The 25722-nt window shown below is 35.9% G+C and overlaps 1 protein-coding gene across 1 annotated transcript in view; it reads right to left on the reverse strand.

Moving 5' to 3' along the window:
- Positions 1–24757, reverse strand: part of LOC132558258 (baculoviral IAP repeat-containing protein 6-like) — a 36414-nt gene extending 11657 nt beyond the window's left edge. Inside the window, exons 1-19 of the mRNA XM_060222802.1 lie at positions 24659–24757; positions 20310–20391; positions 19379–19455; positions 19093–19142; positions 17741–17801; positions 16224–16268; positions 14069–14134; positions 11480–11543; positions 10353–10468; positions 8943–9019; positions 7801–7867; positions 7587–7652; positions 6854–6972; positions 4411–4501; positions 4006–4083; positions 3369–3444; positions 2599–2648; positions 2131–2322; positions 1598–1645 (exon numbers count right to left, since the gene is read on the reverse strand). Of these exons, the coding sequence (XP_060078785.1) occupies positions 1598–1645; positions 2131–2322; positions 2599–2648; positions 3369–3444; positions 4006–4083; positions 4411–4501; positions 6854–6972; positions 7587–7652; positions 7801–7867; positions 8943–9019; positions 10353–10468; positions 11480–11543; positions 14069–14134; positions 16224–16268; positions 17741–17801; positions 19093–19142; positions 19379–19455; positions 20310–20391; positions 24659–24757 (1524 nt within the window). The remainder of the gene's footprint in view (positions 1–1597; positions 1646–2130; positions 2323–2598; positions 2649–3368; positions 3445–4005; positions 4084–4410; positions 4502–6853; positions 6973–7586; positions 7653–7800; positions 7868–8942; positions 9020–10352; positions 10469–11479; positions 11544–14068; positions 14135–16223; positions 16269–17740; positions 17802–19092; positions 19143–19378; positions 19456–20309; positions 20392–24658) is intronic.
- Positions 24758–25722: the final 965 nt, after the last annotated feature.

Raw genomic sequence — 25722 nt, forward strand, 5'->3', positions numbered from 1 at the left:
GTGACTTTGTTTTGGTTCATAAAATCATGACCCTGCCATAATGTGTGTATTGTAATAGTGTGTTGTCTTTCCCTTCCCCCCTGTGAAGCAGTTATCCCATTCCCTATAAAACATGAGACTGATGTGAGTTACCCGTGTAATACTACATTTCAGATTCCTACTCAGGACTTTTGTGTATTGTAAAAGTGTGTGACAGTTGTCTTTCCCTGTGAGACAATTATCCAATTCCAGTCAAACATTCTCATAATGCCTTCAGAATAAGGACGGAATTCTCCTCATATGTCACTTAATAGATGTCAAGAACCATGACTTTCATCATAAGGCAACAATTAAGCAAAGCTTCATGACAGAACTAAGGATATCTACAGTGTGACTAGTTTATGTTACGATATTGTGTTGATAGAACCAAGGACATCTACAGTGTGACTAGTATATGTGTACGATATTGTGTTGATAGAACCAAGGATATCTACAGTGTGACTAGTTTATGTTACAATATTGTGTTGATAGAACTAAGGATATCTACAGTGTGACTAGTTTATGTTACGATATTGTGTTGATAGAACTAAGGATATCTACAGTGTGACTAGTATATGTGTACGATATTGTGTTGATAGAACCAAGGACATCTACAGTGTGACTAGTATATGTGTACGATATTGTGTTGATAGAACCAAGGATATCTACAGTGTGACTAGTTTATGTTACAATATTGTGTTGATAGAACTAAGGATATCTACAGTGTGACTAGTTTATGTTACGATATTGTGTTGATAGAACCAAGGACATCTACAGTGTGACTAGTATATGTGTACGATATTGTGTTGATAGAACCAAGGATATCTACAGAGTGACTAGTTTATGTTACGATATTGTGCTGATAGAACCAAGGATATCTACAGTGTGACTAGTTTATGTTACAATATTGTGTTGATAGAACTAAGGATATCTACAGTGTGACTAGTTTATGTTACGATATTGTGTTGATAGAACCAAGGATATCTACAGAGTGACTAGTTTATGTTACGATATTGTGCTGATAGAACTATGGATATCTACAGTGTGACTAGTTTATGTTACGATATTGTGCTGATAGAACCAAGGATATCTACAGTGTGACTAGTTTATGTTACAATATTGTGTTGATAGAACTAAGGATATCTACAGTGTGACTAGTTTATGTTACGATATTGTGTTGATAGAACCAAGGATATCTACAGAGTGACTAGTTTATGTTACGATATTGTGCTGATAGAACTATGGATATCTACAGTGTGACTAGTTTATGTTACGATATTGTGTTGATAGATCTAAGGACATCTACAGTGTGACTAGTTTATGTTACGATGTTGTGCTGATAAAACTATGGATATCTACAGTGTGACTAGTTTATGTTACGATATTGTGTTGATAGATCTAAGGATATCTACAGAGTGACTGTAGTTTGTAGGTCCATGATTTTATGTTATGATGTTATGGTATTGTGTTGATACTACATCACAAAATACAACTGTCGGTCCGTGAAACTAATCTGCCGTAAAATAAAAATTTGTACATAGAATAGGAGACAGATTTGTTTTGCTGTAATAATACTTACTTCTGAATGTCTACAAATCTCTAGGAAGGAATCGGCTCTCAGGTATTGCTACAATAAAATCTATCATTATACAATAGAAATCAATTATCATACTACTTTGTACGGTTCAAATTTTCTGTGGTTTTAACCTGAGTTAAACTCCATAAAAAAATGGAGTCTAACTGAATTCCTTCAAATATGTTAAATGCAAATATTATCTAAATTTTTTTTGTCATATATATGTGTACTTCGTACAACTTTAATCAACATCAGAAAATTAATATCGTCAACCTTATTTATACACTTCATTCGAGTCGAAATTTGGATAAGTCAAAATATTTTCCATGGTCCATTGAATTTCAAGATAAATTTTGACTGAACATATAGTTATTGGAGTTCTTTCTCAAAGTCTAACACTTAACCTCCATGATGAAGCTGACCCCTGACCCGTAGCCTATTATAGTCAGTCATTACACTAAACCTCCATGAGAAGCTGACCCCTGACCCCTGGCTAGTAGTAGTTAGTCACAGACCTAATTATTATTTCACTATACCTCCATGAAGGGAATGACTGCTGACCCCTCAACTACAGAGTACATATCCTGGACCGGGTCTATGGACTGTCCGGTATCTGGGGTGGCTACATTTGGATCTGGCTGCCCTGGGGGGCGTGGCTTGAGCTGAGGGGCGTGATTAGCGTAGAGGACCTTAAACTCCATCAGGATTTTGTGAAGAGCATCTTCTATCTGAAATATCATGTAGAAAAAACTAATGCAACTAACATCTTCATTTTTATCATACATGGCCATTCCATCCTTTACTTTTTGAAATTTCTAATTTTTGTACACAAAAAACATACAATGAGAGTTTTCTTTTACACGTTTTAGTTAATTTAAAAATCATAGTACATTAAAAATCTTAAAATCACAGCTTTTTGCTTGATGTTCTTTAAAAGTCATAAACTAAAACTTTTGGTCATTTTTGATACATGACAGAAGAATGTACATGTATTAAAAACCTACCTTGTTGTCTTTTTCTTTCTGGGCTGCGATGTAAGCATTGATGTCCCATTCTGTAAGAAAGATTTACAAATGGCAATAAAATATTCAAATCTAATCCACTTGACTTCAATATAATATTATGATCTAACTTATCTTTCAATAAGAAACAATGAGTTGTGTGTAATAAAGCTGTAAGTACTATTGATAAGTTGCATCCTGTTAAAATATTAACATGTAATTGTAAATCATAAGATGTCAATTTTAAAATTCATTACATATATGTATTTCTTTAAGTATGGTATTTTTATCAGAAATATATCACTCTCTCTGAAAAGTGAGAGGCAAACTTGATCCTTTATAGAACTTGTTTCAATATGACAATAAACAGATTAGATGTTCCTTAAGGATATCACCATAATATCACAATCTGAGGTTTTTACCCTCAAAGTATACAAAAAATAGTAATCTATTGGTGGTTTCAGATCTATAAGAAAGTGAACTTCATGCAAAACATTTCAGTCTAGCTTTTCAGGCTAGCTAATTTTCAAAATTTCTGGATTATAAAACCTTTAATATATTCTTTAAAGGACACATTTTTTGAGGTGGCCATTGTGTAACTAATGAATGCGAGTAGTTTTTAAAATTTCAGCATAAAGTAGGGTCATTCTGAAACTGCGCATTTTGAGTTTTACATATATCAGGTCCAACATCCGATACATGTGCCTTCGTGTATAGTGGAAAAATTCCAGACCATCTGAACTGTTTCAGTCATAGGATATAACAGGACTTACCTGGCCGAAACTGATGCCCATAACCAATACCCTTAGCCCAGTATTCCAGCTCATTCTTAGCCAGTTTCTTCTCATTCTGAAATGAAAGAAAGAGCATTATTGAACAAGAGAACCTGTTTTGCTCTTAATTATATGAAATTGTAAAATTCCTCAGAAGAAATGGCATTAATAATCACTAAATGTCAAATCCAAGATGGTTGACTGTCGGCCATATTTTTTTCTGATCAGTCCAAAATAAAAATTGCACAACCTGAGACCAAGAGAAACTTGCACCTGAAACTTTGGAATGCTCTATCAATATTTTTCCAGAAAAGCAATAAAAACTATTACTTTAGAAATCCAAGATGGCTACCTGCCAGCCATTTAATTTTTCCAATCAGTTCAAATACAGACTGCACATCTGAAGACCAAGTGGCACCTACATATGTAATATGAGAATGATCTATTATGGTTTTCTCCAGAAAAGTGATAACAAGTATTGTTTAAAGATGGATGGAATGATGGATAATAGGTGCAGGCAATTTATGGTGGGCTAAAAAGTTTTGGCAATTGTGTCTAACTTTCACAATTTCAATATTTACACTCAGATTATCTCAGTCATCAATGTCAGGGTGTAAGCTAGATTACTGTGACCTACCATAGAAACAGGGGAGGTCTTCAGTCCATCTACATTTAGCTGGTATCGCTGGTTTACACGGGGCACAACCTCACTAACCTGGTAAAACAATTGTACAACATGATGTGTATTTATAATATCATGATGATCTACGACAAAACACCCATCATGTCCTTTCAAACTCTTTATACTGGTACAGCAGGTACGCAGGCTTGACTATTTATCATGAAGATTTTTTAAATCGAGATCTAAGCCCATGCTGAATCAATGGAGCTGCATAACTTTAAATAACATAATGCATCTCCATTTTCATATTTTAAGAAATAGCTCTCTGAAACAACTCATCAAAGTCTAACGTTTAATTGAGAGTGAAAATATCTTTTATTAACATAGCTTTATGTTTATTTCAGTTAACAGTATAGTTACCAAGGCCAGAGTAAGAAGGTGGTGCTCCATTTCTAAGTATGCTCCATGAGGATATCGTTTTAGATCATTCCTTTCACTGTCCACTTCAAGTCTGTAAATACACAGTTACACCACTTAGACGTTGAAAAGAGTTGGAAAGTTAACATCATCTCTACCATCTTCTACACTCCATCAAGTCCTTATAAAAATTCTCCTATCCCTTTAAACCCCCTTCATAAAGTCCCCAATTATAACCCTCCCACCCTTTCTACTCCCTTCCCCTCCATCAATTGCCCATAGTTCTACACTTACCTTGCCCATAGTTCTACACTTACCTAGCCCATAGTTCTACACTTACCTAGCCCCCCATAGTTCTACACATACCTAGACCATTATTCTACACTTACCTAGCCCATAGTTCTACACTTACCTAGCCCATAGTTCTACACTTACCTAGCCCACAGTTCTACATTTACCTAGCCCATTGTTCTACACTTATGTAGCCCATATTTCTACACTTCCCTAGCCCATATTTCTACACTTACCTAGCCCATAGTTCTACACTTACCTAGCCCATAGTTCTACACTTACCTAGCCCATATTTCTACACTTACCTAGCCCATAGTTCTACACTTACCTAGCCCATAGTTCTACACTTACCTAGCCCATTACTCTACACTTACCTAGCCCATAGTTCTACACTTACCTAGCCCATAGTTCTACACTTACCTAGCCCTTAGTTCTACACTTACCTAGCCCATAGTTCTACACTTACCTAGCCCATAGTTCTACACTTACCTAGCCCATATTTCTACACTTACCTAGCCCATAGTTCTACACTTACCTAGCCCATAGTTCTACACTTACCTAGCCCATAGTTCTACACTTACCTAGCCCATAGTTCTACACTTACCTAGCCCATAGTTCTACACTTACCTAGCCCATTACTCTACACTTACCTAGCCCAAAGTTCTACACTTACCTAGCCCATTACTCTACACTTACCTAGCCCATAGTTCTACACTTACCTAGCCCTTAGTTCTACACTTACCTAGCCCATAGTTCTACACTTACCTAGCCCATTACTCTACACTTACCTAGCCCATAGTTCTACACTTACCTAGCCCATTACTCTACACTTACCTAGCCCATAGTTCTACACTTACCTAGCCCATAGTTCTACACTTACCTAGCCCATATTTCTACACTTACCTAGCCCATAGTTCTACACTTACCTAGCCCATATTTCTACACTTACCTAGCCCATATTTCTACACTTACCTAGCCCATATTTCTACACTTACCTAGCCCACAGTTCTACACTTACCTAGCCCATAGTTCTACACTTACCTAAGCCATAGTTCTACACTTACCGAGCCCATAGTTCTACACTTACCTAGCCCATAGTTCTACACTTACCAAGCCCAATACTCTACACTTACCTAGGCCATAGTTCTACACTTACCTAGCCCATAGTTCTACACTTACCTAGCCCATAGTTCTACACTTACCAAGCCCAATACTCTACACTTACCTAGCCCATAGTTCTACACTTATCTAGCCCATAGTTCTACACTTACCTTGCCCGCAGTTCTACACTTACCTACGCCATAGTTCTACACTTACCTTGCCCATAGTTCTACACTTACCTAGCCCATAGTTCTACACTTACCTAGCCCATAGTTCTACACTTACCTAGCCCATAGTTCTACACTTACCTAGCCCATAGTTCTACACTTACCTAGCCCATAGTTCTACACTTACCTAGCCCATTACTCTACACTTACCTAGCCCATAGGTCTACACTTACCTAGCCCATAGGTCTACACTTACCTAGCCCATAGTTCTACACTTACCTAGCCCATATTTCTACACTTACCTAGCCCATAGTTCTACACTTACCTAGCCCATATTTCTACACTTACCTAGACCATAATTCTACACTTACCTAGCCCATAGTTCTACACTTACCTAGCCCATAGTTCTACACTTACCTAGCCCATAGTTCTACACTTACCTAGCCCATAGTTCTACACTTACCTAGCCCATAGTTCTACACTTACCAAGCCCATATTTCTACACTTACCTAGCCCATAGTTCTACACTTACCTAGCCCATAGTTCTACACTTACCTTGCCATAGTTCTACACTTACCTTGCCCATAGTTCTACTTACCTTGCCCATAGTTCTACACTTACCTTGCCATAGTTCTACACTTACCTTGCCCATAGTTCTACTTACCTTGCCCATAGTTCTACACTTACCTTGCCATAGTTCTACACTTACCTTGCCCATAGTTCTACACTTACCTAGCCCATAGTTCTACTTACCTAGCCCATAGTTCTACACTTACCTTGCCCATAGTTCTACACTTACCTAGCCCATAGTTCTACTTACCTAGCCCATAGTTCTACACTTACCTTGCCCATAGTTCTACACTTACCTAGCCCATAGTTCTACTTACCTTGCCCATTGTTGAAGGAAGGTTTTGATCTCCTGTATAACAGTTTTCATGTCCTTTGTTGGACACCAATAGGAAAGTTTTAGCAGCTCCATGTTTGTCACTCTCTGCATCATAGAACCCTGTAAATTAATGAGACATGAGTAACATGTAATTCACTTCCTGTAACATGGAACCCTGTAATTCAGTGTGAAAAGATTTACATGTAAGTCATTCCCTGTAACAATTATCAACTCATTTGACCCCAGCGACCTTGTCAAGGTCAATCATTTGAATAAATTTGGTAACCCTTTATCAAATTATGTCAAATAACCAATATTAACAGCCTGGACCTTTCGGTTATTGCCAAGAAGTGGTTTGGAGATTTCAGCACATTTGATGCCTGTGACCTTGTAATTAGGTTAATGTCAATAATATGAACAAACTTCATCACTGCATGCAACAGGTCAAAGATTAGCACCATAGGCCTCTTAGTTATTGAGATAGTTATCTAAAGATTTCTGACATATGTCACCCCTGTCACCTTGAAAGCAGGTCAAGGTCATTCAATTTTATAAACTTGGTAACCGTTTATCCCTTCATGCTACAGGCCATATAACAGAAGCCTGGGCCCTTTGGTTATTAAGAAGAAGTCATTTGAATGGAAAGATTACCCACGACGACAAGACAAAACATGATAGTTATAGGTCACAGTGATCTTTCAGATCAGATTACCTGATAAATGTTTTCCACTTACCTGTAACCTTGGTCTCATGACCTTGACGAGTGGAGGGTAAAATGGATAAAGGTCAATCTCGAAGGTCTGCAAACAAAATACATCATTAGGCCAATTACAAATCAAAGTGTTTCTTCTTAGTAAGTGTTTTTACACAAACAAATATTTCATATTTTACAATTCTAAAACCATTAAACTTTATGCTTCATGTACTTTATCCGTCAGTATCACTTACCATTTCCAGTTCAATGTAGTTGTACCCAAACTTCTCCTTAATTTCTCTCAGGTCATTCGCTAAATCACTTAAAGAAATTAGAGAGACACCAACATATCATTTCAAGATGATGAGAAAAACTCTTATTTGCTGTAATCAACCCAACAACATTTCTGGGTATAAAAATACATTATATACACTTTCAAATACTGGTGCATGAAAGCAAAACTTAATTTACAATTCAAGGTACGTCTATAAGAAATTAACATTTCATTTAAATGTCAATATATGTATGCATGAAATTAACACTTCATTTAAATGTCAAAATATTTTGAGTGAAATTCATACTTCATTTATATTTCAAGACATGTATGTGTGAAATTAATACTTCATTTGAAGATTTAAAGTGTTACCTTTACTAAGTAGGTCAAGTGTTACCTTTAAGAAGTGGGTCAAGTGTTACCTTTACTAAGTAGGTCAAGTGTTCCTATTACTAAGTAGGTCAAGTGTTACCTTTGCTAAGTATGTCAAGTGTTACCTTTACTAAGTAGGTCAAGTGTTACCTGTAATATGTAGGACAAGTGTTACTTTTATAAGAAGTTCATGTGTTACCTTTACTAAATAGGTCAAGTGTTACTTTACAAAGTAGGTCAAGTGTTACCTTTAATACGTTGGTCAAGTGTAACCTTTACTAGAAGTAGGTCAAGTGTTACCTTTGCTAAGTATGTCAAGTGTTACCTTTACTAAGTAGGTCAAGTGTTACCTGTAATATGTAGGACAAGTGTTACTTTTGATAAGTATGTCAAGTGTTACCTTTACTAAGTAGGTCAAGTGTTAACTTTAATACGTAGGTCAAGTGTTACCTTTACTAAGTAGGTCAAGTGTTACCTTTACTAAGTAGGTCAAGTGCTACCTTTAACAAGTAGGTCAAGTGTTACCTTTATTAAATAAGTCAAGTTTTTACCTTCACTAAGTAGGTCATGTGTTTCCTTGAATACGTCGGTCAAGTGTTACCTTTACTAAGTAGGGCAAGTGTTGCTTTTACTTAGAAGTTCATGTGTTACCTTTACTAAATAGGTCAAGTTTTACTTTACAAAGTACGTCAAGTGTTACCTTGAATACGTTGGTCAAGTGTAACCTTTACTTAGAAGGTCATGTGTTACCTTTCTGCAAAATTGAAGATCTTCACCCTCCAATTATAGATATTATCATCAATTGGCTCGGCTGTGAATCCAACTTCCTTGGAGAAAGAATGATCAAAGGAAGGGTAACTGGTAGGTGTTTTAATACTTCAATGTAACAACATGTTTTGTATAGATTAATCTATCTGACACAGCTTGTAACCTATATACTGTGTGCTTACACTAATTAATCATAAAATAAAGTAACTTTCAATATCAACTCACAAACAAATATCTACACAAACTATTCACCCTTAGACCACCAATATCAACTCACAAACAAATATCTACACAAACTATTCACCCTTAGACCACCAATATCAACTCACAAACTATTCACCCTTAGACCACCAATATCAACTCACAAACAAATATCTACACAAACTATTCACCCTTAGTCCACCAATATCAACTCACAAACAAATATCTACACAAACTATTCACCCTTAGACCACCAATATCAACTCACATACAAATATCTACACAAACTATTCACCCTTAGACCACCAATATCAACTCACAAACAAATATCAACTCACAAACTATTCACCCTTAGACCACCAATATCAACTCACAAACAAATATCTACACAAACTATTCACCCTTAGACCACCAATATCAACTCACAAACAAATATCTACACAAACTATTCACCCTTAGACCACCAATATCAACTCACAAACTATTCACCCTTAGACCACCAATATCAACTCACAAACTATTCACCCTTAGTCCACCAATATCAACTCACGAACAAATATCTACACAAACTATTCACCCTTAGACCACCAATATCAACTCACAAACAAATATCTACACAAACTATTCACCCTTAGTCCACCAATATCAACTCACAAACAAATATCTATACAAACTATTCACCCTTAGTCCACCAATATCAACTCACAAACAAATATCTACACAAACTATTCACCCTTAGACCACCAATATCAACTCACAAACAAATATCTACACAAACTATTCACCCTTAGTCCACCAATATCAACTCACAAACTATTCACCCTTAGTCCACCAATATCAACTCATAAACTATTCACCCTTAGTCCACCAATATCAACTCATGCTCTCCAACAAATATCTATACAAACTATTCACCCGTAGTCCACCAATATCAACTCACAAACTATTCACCCTTAGTCCACCAATATCAACTCATGCTCTCCAACAACAATCTATACAAACTATTCACCCTTAGTCCATCAATATCAACTCACAAACTATTCACCCTTAGTCCACCAATATCAACTCACAAACTATTCACCCTTAGTCCATTAATATCAACTCACAAACTATTCACCCTTAGTCCACCAATATCAATTCACAAACTATTCACCCTTAGTCCACCAATTTAATAGAGCATCGTTATCTTACCTGTTCACCCTCCATGATCTTGACGAGGTCATTAGTGAGAATGCCTGCCGCAGCATTACTGGTGAAGATCTGTTTGGATGTTTTCTTGTCCATACTAGGACCCATCGTAGCACCAGCTGTTTATCAAAAATAGAAACAGCTGTAAGAAATATGTATTAGAGGGGTGATGTATATTAAATATGATACCTTGTGGTAAGACAGCTGTATTACTGGGGGGTATGTATACTAAATACCTTGTGGTAAGACAGCTGTATTACTGGGGGTTATGTATACTAAATACCTTGTGGTAAGACAGCTGTATTACTGGGGGTTATGTATACTAAATATCTTGTGGTAAGACAGCTGTATTACTGGGGGTTATGTATACTAAATACCTTGTGGTAAGACAGCTGTATTACTGGGGGTTATGTATACTAAATACCTTGTGGTAAGACAGCTGTATTACTGGGGGTTATGTATACTAAATACCTTGTGGTAAGACAGTGGTATTACTGGGGGTTATGTATACTAAATACCTTGTGGTAAGACAGCTGTATTACTGGGGGTTATGTATACTAAATACCTTGTGGTAAGACAGTGATATTACTGGGGGTTATGTATACTAAATACCTTGTGGTAAGACAGCTGTATTACTGAGGGTTATGTATACTAAATACCTTTTGATAAGACAGCTGTATTACTGGGGGTTATAGGTATACTTACCCCTGGAAGTGTTAGCCTGACTTACCTGGGGAAGTGTTAGTCTGACTTACCTGGGGAAGTGTTAGTCTGACTTACCACGGGAAGTGTTAGTCTGACTTACCTAGGGAAGTGCTAGTCTGACTTACCAGGAGAAGTGTTAGCCTGACTTACCTGGGGATGTGTTAGTCTGACTTACCTGGGGAAGTGTTAGTCTGACTTACCTGGGGAAGTGTTAGCCTGACTTACCTGGGGAAGTGTTAGTCTGACTTACCTGAGGAAGTGTTAGCCTGACTTACCTGGGGAAGTGTTAGCCTGACTTACCTGGGGAAGTGTTAGTCTGACTTACCTGAGGAAGTGTTAGCCTGACTTACCTGGGGAAGTGTTAGTCTGACTTACCTGGGGAAGTGTTAGCCTGACTTACCTGGGGAAGTGTTAGTCTGACCTACCTGGGGAAGTGCTAGCTTGCTCCATCTCCTGTCTGATCTGAGCTTCCTTCTGGGCCCATCGTTTCTAAAACGCAAATTACCAGCAATTTTAACACCAAAGATATCCTACATGTTACCTGTGTCTTAATTCAGATTACTTAACATAAAAAAGGTTGTTTAAAACATGATTATATTTTGGGTATTTCAGTGCTAAGCATGCAAGTACCACAACTACACAGTTAACTTGTAATGTCATGAATATCTAGGTAGTAATACACATTCTAAACAGTGTTTTCCTTTTCAAAACGCCATTTATTTTCAAGTCCAACAATAAAACAGCAATTACCTCATGATTGGTGCTGGATGCTAGGATTACAGTCACATATAATGTACGATACAGGAGAAACCACAACCAATGTGTTATAGGGTGCTGGGATCAAATGATTTTAGAATTCAGTGAATGAGTTTCTAAGATTGTTGAATTAACATAAAACATTTCAAGTAAATTTTAATCTGGTGCAAAGTTTTAAATTACTTGTAGTTTAACCAACAGTTGAATTCATCATAAAGATACAGGAAAATGCAGGGTCTTATATTAAGTTTCATTCTTCTGAATGAAGTCTTAGAATTTGACATAAGATTAAAGATTTGTTCATAAATCTCCTAAGACATGGAGACTGATGGAAGATCCTGTTTATATCAAATAACCAATAAGTGCTAGACACTGCTATAAGATATCAATGATATTTTCACTCTTTCTCTTTGGTGACATCCCCATGTATATGACACCATGAACTAGACAACACTAGGGCAACAATTTGAACTTTCAGCAAATCATAGATTAAGTTATTTATAACTGTAAGTAAGAGATTTGGGTTACTTATATCTGAGAAATTTTAGTTATCAATAACTATTATTGAGAGATCTGGGTTTTTTTATAACAATTACTAAGAGATTTGGGTTATTTATATCTATTGCTGAGAGATTTAGGTTACTTATAACTATTACTGAGAGATTTGGGTTATTAATAACTATCAAAGAGATTTCGGTTATCTTTAAATATTACTGAGAGATTTGGGTTATTAATAACTATCAAAGAGATTTCGGTTATCTTTAAATATTACTGAGAGATTTGGGTTATTTATATCTATTGCTGAGAGATTTAGGTTTATTATAACTATAACAGAGATTTGGGTTATTTATATCTGAGAGATTTGGGTTATTTATAACTATTACTGAGAGATTTGGGTTATTTTATAAATAAGACTGAGAGATTTGGGTTGAGAGATTTTTTTAACTATCACTGAGAGATTTGGGTTATTTATAAATAAGACTGAGAGATTTGGGTTATTTTTAACTATCACTGACATTTGGGTTATTTATAAATAAGACTGAGAGATTTGGGTTATTTTTAACTATCACTGAGAGAGATTTGGGTTATTTATAATTGCTGAATGATTTAGGTTTATTATAACTATAACAGAGATTTGGGTTATTTATATCTGAGAGATTTGAGTTATTTATAACTATTATTGAGAGATTTGGGTTTTTTAAAACTATTACTGAGAGATTTGGGTTATTTATAAATAAGACTGAGAGATTTGGGTTATTTTTAACTATCACTGACATTTGGGTTATTTATAAATAAGACTGAGAGATTTGGGTTATTTTTAACTATCACTGAGATTTGGGTTATTTATAAATAAGACTGAGAGATTTGGGTTATTTTTAACTATCACTGAGATTTGGGTTATTTATAAATAAGACTGAGAGATTTGGGTTATTTATAAATAAGACTGAGAGATTTGGGTTATTTTTAACTATCACTGACATTTGGGTTATTTATAAATAAGACTGAGTGATTTGGGTTATTTTTAACTATCACTGAGATTTGGGTTATTTATAAATAAGACTGAGAGATTTGGGTCATTTTTAACTATCACTGAGATTTGGGTTATTTATAAATAAGACTGAGAGAGAGATTTGGGTTATTTTTAACTATCACTGAGATTTGGGTTATTTATAAATAAGACTGAGAGAGATTTGGGTTATTTTTAACTATCACTGAGAGATTTGGGTTATTTATAAATATTTAGGTTTGAGAGATTTGGGTTATTTTTAACTATCACTGAGATTTGGGTTATTTATAAATAAGACTGAGAGATTTGGGTTATTTTTAACTATCACTAAGATTTGGGTTATTTATAAATACTGAGAGAGACTGAGAGATTTGGGTTATTTTTAACTATCACTGAGATTTGGGTTATTTATAAATATAGAATATATAACTGAGAGATTTGGGTTATTTTTAACTATCACAAAGATTTGGGTTATTTATAAATAAGACTGAGAGATTTGGGTTATTTTTAACTATCACTGACATTTGGGTTATTTATAAATAAGACTGAGAGATTTGGATTATTTTTAACTATCACAAAGATTTGGGTTATTTATAAATAAGACTGAGAGATTTGGGTTATTTTTAACTATCACAAAGATTTGGGTTATTTATAAATATTACTGAGAGATTTGGGTTATTTTTAACTATCACAAAGATTTGGGTTATTTATAAATATTACTGAGATATTTGGGTCATTTTTTAAATTGAACCTTTTTCCGTGCCAGGTGTAAATCCCATTCTGTTGTAAAGGCATCATCATCAGCCAAGATCATCTCCTGTATTTTGAAAGAAAAAAAAAAGATACAAAAATTGTAACCACTGGTAAAATCTTAGTTCATCACAAATATCACCAAAACAACATGTAGTAGCTCAATCATACACTGATCCTTAAAACACTGGTCTGGTTTAGGAAATACATGTCCTCAAAGTTTGAAGAAAAATTCCTTCAACAATTATTGTGAAATACTGATAACAAACATCAATTATTTCACATTATAAATAGGTTCCTGGTGGTTAAATGCTTAAAACATTCACAGCTGTTTATTTTTATATGTTTGTCGTAATAATAGCTCTTCTCAGCTAACGTTACATGTTTCATTGTATACGACAGAAAAAAAATGTCTTGTATCTTGTACAACAAGCATGATATTGTGGGACTGATGAATACACTCAGAAATAACTAAACTGTAATATTTTGGAACATTTTTTTTCAGGTTTGTAATGTTAATAAAATAGTAGTTCTTATAACACAACCAGTAGAAGATTAGGGTGTGATGTTTCAATGACTACACGGTCACCTTCATCTTATAACACAACCAGTAGAAGATTAGAGTGTGACATTTCAATGACTACACAGTCACCTTCATCTTATAAACACAACCAGTAGAAGATTAGAGTGTGACGTTTCAATGACTACATGGTCACCTTCATCTTATAACACAACCAGTAGAAGACTAGAGTGTAAGGTTTTGATGGATACACAATCAACTTTATCTAACAAATGACCAGAATGGAGCAAACTTGCACTAACATACCATTACATAGTGTGGGAGATAGTGCAGAATTTACCAACTTTTTCAGCTGTACTATAATCCTAGGTACACTAAGGTTGAAATAGTGTGACAAGATGGTCAGGAATGGACCAACTTTCTCGGCTGTACTATAATCCTACATACACTAAGGTTGAAATAGTGTGAACAGGCAAATATCCACAACATTAACCTGTTAATATGTCCTATGATAATATTTCTAATCAAATTTTTATGATTTCCAATAGAAATTCAACAGAATGTCCTATAACTATAGTAAATGTTGCCCTCCGGTGGAGATACCAACCCTAGTCATAGAACTCACACCATCAATAGAAGTTCTACAGAATGTCCTATAACTATAGTAAATGTTGCCCTCCGGTGGAGATACCAACCCTAGTCATAGAACTCACACCATCAATAGAAGTTCTACAGAATGTCCTATAACTATAGTAAATGTTGCCCTCCGGTGGAGATACCAAACCTAGTCATAGAACTCACACCATCAACAGAAATGATTCAATTCTTCAAATCTAAGTCAAAGAAAAAAGAAGGAAAACAAATTTTGAAATCTCAGCAATAAAAACACCACCTTTTGGCCCCACCCCTAGAGTCTGGGTATCAGTCAGCATCAATATAAACTGTACTGTTACTAAAAATGTTCAAGTTTTAATAGTGTTTGTCATGGAGTTAAAAGTTTTCCTATAATAAACTTTTTCATCTTTCTAAGGAATAATGTGAAATCCTTGTGTTATGACATTCAACATTTGATAAAGCACCATATTAGAATTTTTTTTAAAAATCAATTTCATTCTACTATGTCTGATCTTCACAAGAAGATCTTTTTTAGAAATTTTAGTCAGTTTAAGAAGCAGGGCCAAGAGTATTCCTGTTTCTCAGCTACCTCTGGTTGGGGAAGGTTTCTGCAAAATTATCGGTTCAAATGATTTGGCAAAGTGGTAAAAAAATGTCCATTGTTTACAGAAGTACAATGAACGATGCATGAGGCAGGACAGAAAAAGGCAAGTACAATTGATAAACTGAGCCTTTGTCACTGGTGACCTTATAAAAAGGCAAGTACAATTGATAAACTGAGCCTTTGTCACTGGTGACCTTATAAAAAGGCAAGTACAATTGATAAACTGAGACTTTGTCACTGGTGACCTTATAAAAAGGCAAGTACAATTGTTAAACTGAGCCTTTGTCACTGGTGACCTTATAAAAAGGCAAGTATAATAGATAAAATGAGACTTTGTCACTGATGACCTTATAAAAATGGGGAAAAAGGCATCTGGTGAGAGTGATCTAACAAAAAGCAGATTTATACATGTTTCACCTCTTCATCATCTTCTTCCATTCTCGCTTCATCACTGAATTCCTCCTGTGCAAGAAAAAATAAATGTGTTTTCAGAACAAAATAAAGGTAATAATAAAACAATAGGTCCACAGGCCTTAACAGTCATATGACTACAAAAAAACTTTCAGTAGGGAGAAGGGTTATATTTTCTACTTGGAATAAAATTTTACTATGAAGCTGATTTCAATCATGCAGGTGGTAGTTTTGGTAAGCAGTAGGTAACTGTAACAAGTATAGACCGAAGGGTCTAATAAAAACACGACAGACTACAAGTTTTATCAAGACATTTGAAAACTGCTCTATTCAAATGTATTCTCCAAGAGAACCTGTGACTATGGATATTAATCCTGGAGTCTGTCTGGACAACAAATGCAGGCAAATAATCAAATGATTAAAATCAAACCAGAAATGTTCCGGAATTAATCTTAATGAACTTAGCAAGATGCCATATAGATTTTTCTCAGTCATGTTCTACAACTTCATTTTGAAGAGAACACTTTATTGACAAGCACTAAGCGCATTTATTCAAATGTTAATACGTTTCTCTTTAGTATCATACATGAACATAGCACAAATCTTGGTCTTTCTTTCACATTTGTTTTAAGATTTGGATACATCTGACCACTTTGATCCACAGGGTGGGTGAAGGTCATTCATTTGAACGAATTTTATAACTAAACTTTCTTCCAAGAGGGACACAAGCCATGGGCATATAATTTGGATATATCACCTTTAACCTCAGTGGTAAGTGTCTCTAATGGACATCCCTGACCTTAACCAAAGTGGCCAGTGTCTCCAACTGACATCCCTGACCTTAACCTCAGTGATCAGTGTCTCCAACTGACATCCCTGACCTTAACCTCAGTGGCCAGTGTCTCCAACTGACATCCCTGACCTTAACCTCAGTGATCAGTGTCTCCAACTGACATCCCTGACCTTAACCTCAGTGGCCAGTGTCTCCAACTGACATCCCTGACCTTACCCTCAGTGGCCAGTGTCTCCAACTGACATCCCTGACCTTAACCTCAGTGGCCAGTGTCTCCAACTGACATCCCTGACCTTAACCTCAGTGGCCAGTGTCTCCAACTGACATCCCTGAACTTAATCTCAGTGGCCAGTGTCTCCAACTGACATCCCTGACCTTAACCTCAGTGGCCAGTGTCTCCAACTGACATCCCTGACCTTAACCTCAGTGGCCAGTGTCTCCAACTGACATCCCTGAACTTAACCTCAGTGGCCAGTGTCTCCAACTGACATCCCTGACCTTAACCTCAGTGGCCAGTGTGTCCAACTGACATCCCTGACCTTAACAAGTTAAGGTAAGAAAGACAACTGATGAAAACCAGACAGATGGATGACCTACTCATTAGCTTACTTACCCTTCAGACAGTGAACTCACTACTCATTACAAAAGCAGGTTCAATCACTTTGAAATTTTCAAAGAAAACCTGAACACTCATTTCAGTTTTTTAATACCAACAATATTGAACACTTACCTCTGATGAGACTGGGCTATTGTTACCACGACATTTCTCCTCCATGTGTAGACTCACAGCTCTGTAAAAATGAAGTTCACAAGACCTCAGAAACGTGGAACACGCCGACACATTCATATCCAGACACCAACAAACATGGAACACAGAGATAAAATTCTATTTTGAACTGGAATAAACTGTTGTTCATGCTGCATTAGACACTGATCAGAGATTGTAGTGAACAAGACAAACAAGTCTTAAACTTGTTCTAGGGAACAGGACCAACAAGTCTTAAACTTGTTCTAGGGAACAGGACCAACAAGTCTTAAACTTGTTCTAGGAACAGGACCAACAAGTCTTAAACTTGTTCTAGGGAACAGGACCAACAAGTCTTAAACTTGTTCTAGGGAACAGGACAAACAAGTCTTAAACTTGTTCTAGGAACAGGACCAACAAGTCTTAAACTTGTTCTAGGAACAGGACCAACAAGTCTTAAACTTGTTCTAGGGAACAAGACAAACAAGTCTTAAACTTGTTCTAGGGAACAGGACCAACAAGTCTTAAACTTGTTCTAGGGAACAGGACAAACAAGTCTTAAACTTGTTCTAGGAACAGGACCAACAAGTCTTAAACTTGTTCTAGTGAACAGGACCAACAAGTCTTAAACTTGTTCTAGTGAACAGGACCAACAAGTCTTAAACTTGTTCTAGGGAACAGGACCAACAAGTCTTAAACTTGTTCTAGGAACAGGACCAACAAGTCTTAAACTTGTTCTAGGGAACAGGACCAACAAGTCTTAAACTTTTACTAGGGAACAGGACAAACAAGTCTTAAACTTGTTCTAGTGAACAGGACCAACAAGTCTTAAACTTGTTCTAGGAACAGGACCAACAAGTCTTAAACTTGTTCTAGGGAACAGGACATCTAAGACTGAAAATTGTTCTAGGGCACAGGACCAATGAGACTGAAACTTGTTCTAGGGCACAGGACCAATGAGACTGAAACTTGTTCTAGGGCACAGGACCAATGAGACTGAAACTTGTTCTAGGGAACAGGACATCTAAGACTGAAACTTGTTCTAGTGAACAGGACCAACAAGTCTGAAACTTGTTACAAGTGGCCAAAAAGTCAGAAGCTGCCTATCTGTGGTGAATCTAAAAAGAGGCCAAAATGGCCTGAGACTATGGTGACTCTTGCAAGATCCCGAAAATGTCTGAAATTGTCTACAAGTTGTGACTCTTACATGAGACACACTAGATATATAAAAAAGTATTAATAATGTTATACAAGGCCTGAGATTTACAATAGTCCATCAGAAATACCTGTAATACAGGTTGATGGATGATAAATATCTCCTTGTAGGTGATACTTACTTGTTCAGAACATCCCGTAAACTTAACTTCTGGCATGTATCCAGGAGGAACTGTCAACACATACAACAATGTAATATACACAGATCTCCTCAATAATGAATCAGGCGTAACATCACCACAGATATAGAAAGTATATTATCTCTTCATTCTCTATCTACTGGCCTTATAATGTATTCTATGAATTATTGTCCATGCTCCTGTCATTTTGTTGAAACCAGTGACTGACCTGCTACATTTATTTATTCATTTTTTCAGTCATTAAGTGTAGTGGAGTAGCAATATTTACCTCATTGAAAGCCGAGCTCCAATCCTTAATGATTGGGTCAGATTCCACAAAGAAATTATCTTCATAGTCAGGATAACCTGGTAAAGCAAAGAAAAACAAAAGGCCAGATGAAAGATTGTAAAATTTAACTTAAATAGAAGAAGGAATGGTGACATATTTCAGCTAAGCATCAAGCTGGAATAGCTTGCCCCCAAAAGGCCTTTTACTTATGTTAAACTGCTAATTAGAGCCCCATGGGTTTTAACGGTCATCTGACACTGAAGACCTACAATTGATACAACGGCACTTGCAGTGATATTTATTAAATGATTGCAGATATCATAGCAGTAAAAGGGAAAAAACTATAAGGAAAGAAAAAACACACTCTTCACTTTTGTTGTATAGCATTCATACAAAATTTCATCTTCAGCTTGTAGCCTGCCCTTTTATAAGTTCTCAGACAATTTTGAAGGAAGGATATTCATAAAGTCAAAATTCTTTCGCTTTATTCTCTTAATAAATACCATTAAATATACAGATTTCTTGACCACACAACCTTATATTTTTCTTGGATGTTAGAAGACACACATGTATAATTGCTAGGGAGATATAGTCATACTGCAGTTTTACAACAAACTATAATGACATTCAATATAAATCTTACTTGATTTTAACTCAGAAATAAAGCTGATATTAAGTTTTTGATAATTTGACCTTATAGGAGTCGACAATAGCTAATAATGATCTCACCTTTTGGAAATCAAACATAATAAAGACACAAGCTCCATAATCTGAAAACTCCACGATCTCATTTTGTGAGAGTTTAAGGCATGATATTAACATATGCTTCAGGATTTCAATTTGTGGGCCTCACATACAGCTAAGCTGAAACTTGATGTAAAATTAGTGATGAAATCTGACCATGTGCTGGCACAATATTAAATTATCATACCTATAGGGACAAGGAGTTTGAATTCGTGTTCACAAGCCAACAACAGATTCAGAAATGCTTCACCATTGTCCTTCGCTGTAGCCTGAAGTAAAAACAATCATAGTTATCTCCCTTGATTGATCAAAACCAAATAATCTGGAAATCAATAGCATGGCTAAATAAGCTGTGCTCTATCCCTTAATACACATATTTACCAAATCCTGTTTTCACAAAACACTAGTTGACAACCTATTCTTTCAATAGAGAAAACACAATTAAAATTCTTTCAACTTTCAAGTTGACTCTATTGGTTATCTTAATGGCAATCATAATAGGTTCTGATACATTTTATGTACTGAAAATAAAGAACATGTTCATAGTAAGAGTATGGGCCAGTATATACACATATCCTATATATACACACATCCTACATATATATACACACATCCTATATATATATTCACATCATATATATACATCCTATATATACACACACACACATCCTATATATACACACATCCTATATATATATACACACATCCTATATATACACACATCCTATATATATATTCACATCCTATATATACTTCCTATATATACACACATCCTATTTATACACACATCCTATATATACATACACACATCCTATATATACACACATCCTAACACACATCCTATATATACACATCCTATATCTATACATCCTATATCTATACACATATGATGAAAATTACATAGAAGTTTTATAAAACTACATCTCCACCAGAAAATGTGAGACTCATTTTGGTAATTAAAGCACCTGAGTATGCTTTCAGACATACTAAGTATTTGATCTTACAATACCTGTGTGTCGAGAAGATTTTTGAAATTAAAGTCAATTTGACTCCTTTTGATAATCAGCCCCTGGTGATCAGTCAGGATCAATATGGGTATACCATCAACCCACTATTCCTCACTCATAATTCTAACCAACTTTAAACAATTTCCAATGGAAATAAAACAAATTATGCTCAAAAATCTATTTTTCCTCTAAAAACTATAGTAAACTTTACCTCTTCTCCACAGGCAAATGTGAGACCCTGGAGCCATGAAATTCACAATTTTGTTAAGCACCTTAAGATACTAGCATCTGTGAAGGGCATTTGATTCTACCATTTCTGGGTGTTAAGAAATTTTTTTTAAATTTAAGTCAATTTGACCCCTTCTGCCCACCCTGCCCCCTAAGGCCCCTGTGGGATCGGGACTGTATAATTAACAATTTTGGTTCATCTTAGGTCAGGGAAGGTTTCTGTAAAATTTCAATGAAATCGGATCAGGAGTTTTTTAAAAAGAAGTTGAAAATGTGAAATTATTTACGGATGCATGGCACTGGATGAAGGTGATCACAAATGGTCATCATGAAACTTTGCCAAAATAAGATGCTACTGTAAGGCAGCATATTTACCAATATTCTCCTTGTAATAGTTCCTACCAAAGACATCGACTTGTTGAAATCTCCAGGCCAAACCAAACTGATGACACTAAATTTTGTTTTGAAGCAGTAATTATTCTATTAAAATTTCTGAACAATAATCTGATTATCTTCATTCTCTATCAGACATCACAGATGTTACATGTACCTAGTTTATTTATCACTATGCCTAAAACCACTATAAATCTACGCTGATATTCTTTGGACTGTAGTTTGCAATATAATGAAAAAGCTTTTAATTCTTGTTGTGTTGAACACAAAGTCAGTTTCACATACATTAGATTGACTCAGCTGTTCTGTGGCAGGAAATAGTTTAATTTATGTCAATTTTAACATTGATCAAACTGGTCAATCACCAAAAGTCCTTACAGAGCCACCATGTCAGCATTTCATGGTTGACTGCTGATTAAAACTCAAGGTGGATTTCTAATATATCCCAATTTTTAATTAAAAATGATAACAAGATGCCCATAGGGCCTGTATCATTCACCTGGATCTTAAAGCCCAGCAATGACTATAGGTTGGGTATTTCAAATGTCTCCAAATTAAAACTCAGTCACTTTACCTCTTTGATGGGGGCAAGACCAATGGGTAAATTCTTATATCATGACTGTTTTTCTCTTTTGATTACCAGTAAGAGTTTATATGGTTATCGGCTGGTATCTCAACAATATCAAAGATATGACCCAGAGGGGTGAGGCCACACCCTGACCCAGAGAGGTGGGGTCACATCCCGACTCAGAGGGGTGGGGCCACACCCTGACCCGGAGAGGTGGGGCCACACCCTGACCCAGAGAGGTGGGGTCACATCCTGACCCAGAGGGGTGGGGCCACACCCAAGGGCCAGTTTTTACCATCATGCATGTGTTTATCTCTTGATGCCCAGCATTGCTATGTAAGATTTGGAGTAGGGATCTCAACTATTTCAAAGTTATTACCACAAAACTGAGTTCCTAGGAGTGGAACCAGACCTCTGGGCCAATTCTTACATCATGAACGTATTGATCTCTTGATGCCCAACATTGCTATATATGGTTATGGAGTTGGCATCTGAACAGTTTTCAAATACATTTCCTGTATTGAGCCCCTCCCCGCCTTCCCAGGGTGGGTAGGGAACCAGAGATCAATTATTCATACAAAATTGATTCCTCTTCACCTAAACATGATTCAGACCAAATTTGGACAAAATCCAATTATTCCTACATGAGGAATAGGACTCTACATAATTTGCTCTTGTTTCCCTTGTTAGGTCCCACCTATCTCATACCAAGGAAGCGACAACCACTGTTTATACAAAATTAATTCCCTTTCACCAAAACATGATTAACACCAAATTTGGACAAAAGCCAATCATTCCTACAGAAGAAATAGAATTTTAAAGAATTTGCTCTATTTCTCCTATTGGGCCCTGCAACTCACACCCCAGAAAGGCTGAGGCTGACTGTTTGTGCAAAATTGATTTCTCTTCACCCGAAGAGACCTCGGACTAAATTGGCTAAAATCCAATAATTTCTACAGAAGGAGTAAGATTTTAAAGAACTTACTCTACTTTCCCCTATTGGGCCCCACCCCTCCCATGTGAGGTGAGACCCATTGTTCATACAAAATTAACTTCTCCTCACCCAAAGATGCTCCCGACCAAATTTGGTCATAATCATCTCTGTTGTTCATGACTAGTATTATTATGTAGAAAAAGTTGACAGACAACAGGTGAAGCACAACGCAGTATCCCTATAGCACCCTTATGGCCAAGTGAGCTAATAAATTTCAATCTAAATGAACCTACAAATTTGGCTTCAAGGAATTTTACTTTTGACATGAAATCATGGTCATTTTGAGGCAGAGTCTCATTGCAGTAGTTGGTGGTTACCTCACACCACACACTGTCACATGCCATCTAGAGCAATTAGGGTAAAGTGTCTTATCCAAGGATACATCCACGACAGCAAAGACCCAACTGTTTCTCAGTTACCTCAGAAACACAAACCACCATGGCTAGGAAGCATTGAACTGTGCATCTAAGATATCCACCTGATTTAGTTAATTAGCTTACAACGTTAATAAGGAATGTTTCATGGCCCCTCACACACTTCTTTCAGCCACAAAATCTTTTAAATAGATGGCATTAAAAACCTGTGTACTTTTCTTATTGACTCATGTGAGTTTTGTGATACATTACTTTAATATGTTAGCATTATTTTTGTTATAGAAATGATCACTGGTGGACAACATGTCTCTCCGGTCAGTGCAAAGTGCATAGAAGTGAATGGTACATAGGTATGTATGTAGATAAGATACCAAAAGTTATATTTTTGGTGGGAACATAAATGACTTCACGACTCAGTAATCAGAAAAACAAAAAAAGCTAGAATCAATAAAAGTTTCCACTCGTGTTAGCTTCTTATCTCTCTATATCATACATCTCTGTACACATGTAGATGACACAACTGTGGTGCAATATGTCATAGACTATTACGTACAAATATTTAATATGGATGCCAGGCTTAATGTATACGCATAATACAAATGTGATAATTAGTGCTAAAAGCCAGAATATTATCCTAAAAAATATTAAGCATGATAAGGAATGTGCGATAATTGTAAAACTCAACGTTTTACATGTTCGAACTGCAGAGTTCAACAAAATCGGCCTTCGTATATGTCAACATAAGCCCAAATTATACATATTATTCCCAATATAGTCCTATAGAGTCATTTTTGCAGTTTGTGCATATTCATCGTACTGTCAATTAACATGAATCAAATTTTCTATTTCTTATTTTGGTCGAATGCTTTTTTAATCTGCAACCCGATGATGGAGAGCGCATTATTTACATATTCATGGTCGAACTAAACACTGCGCAGATGCGCTACGCCAAATGTCATAACATATATTCACCTCTAAAAGAAACACAATGTCTGAATCTTCATCTTTCTGCCATTCCTCGAATTCCTGTACAAGGAAATCTGTGTATTTCTTCTCATTTTCAGATGTCATCTTAGTATTTTTCACGGAAGTGACGTAATTTCTACCTCCTTCGTAGAAGAGCATCAACATCAAATCACATGACAAGCACCTGTTCATGGCGCGAAAATCAATTAAAAATGTAGCAGGAGCTGCTACGTTGTATGATATCTGAACTGTTCCAGTTTGTTTCTTTTATTTTTCTTTATGATAATGTTTGCTGGCTGTTGACACTGTATTTTGAAGTATCATCTATTGATTAGAGGGTAAATTGTACCCAGGTGTCGGATATGTATAAGTATTGCATGTTTGTATTATACATTTGTCATACTTATATTACAATCTGTGTTGCTGTTTGCTTTTAGAAAATTATTGTCTTTCCTGTACTATCAAGTTTTTCCTGTATTATAAGGTGCCAAGTTTCAATAAAATTCCATCGAGCAGTGTAGAAGGAGTTGTCCTTATTAGGTTACAGACACTCGCTGACAGACAGAAAGACAAACTGATTCCTACATACAATCCGCCCAACTTGTTCGCGGAGTTTTAAAAGCAAATCGAAGACAAAAGTAAGCAAACAGACGTTTGGTTAGTATATGTCAAAGAAATGCAGAGATATCACATTCAAGCATACGTGAGCATCTTATACATTTCATGGCGAAATCCGACGATGACATGGCGACCGTTATCTTCCTAGACGGGCGCTGAGATAATTATAATTATCCCTATCAAAATACGATAACACTAAGTTGAAAATCCATTGAAATACAATTCATTTTTCCTGATCATTTGTCTGTTACAAAAACAAAAATAAACAAAAAACCTCATTGGGACATGTTAGAAATCTCATTGAAATAAGTAGAAATATTTAGATTAGTTTGTCAAATTAGATGTCATAAAATAATGGTATTTCAATTGCTGAAATAAAAATGCAATACAATTGTAGAAAATAAATGAATTTCAATGGTAACTCTGGGGTCATAAGTCAGCGTGTTTTTAGC

Source organism: Ylistrum balloti, unplaced genomic scaffold (assembly GCF_031769215.1).
Source record: "Ylistrum balloti isolate Yb309-2 unplaced genomic scaffold, AGI_CSIRO_Ybal_v1 Utg370776, whole genome shotgun sequence".
In the NCBI taxonomy this organism is placed as follows: domain Eukaryota; kingdom Metazoa; phylum Mollusca; class Bivalvia; order Pectinida; family Pectinidae; genus Ylistrum; species Ylistrum balloti.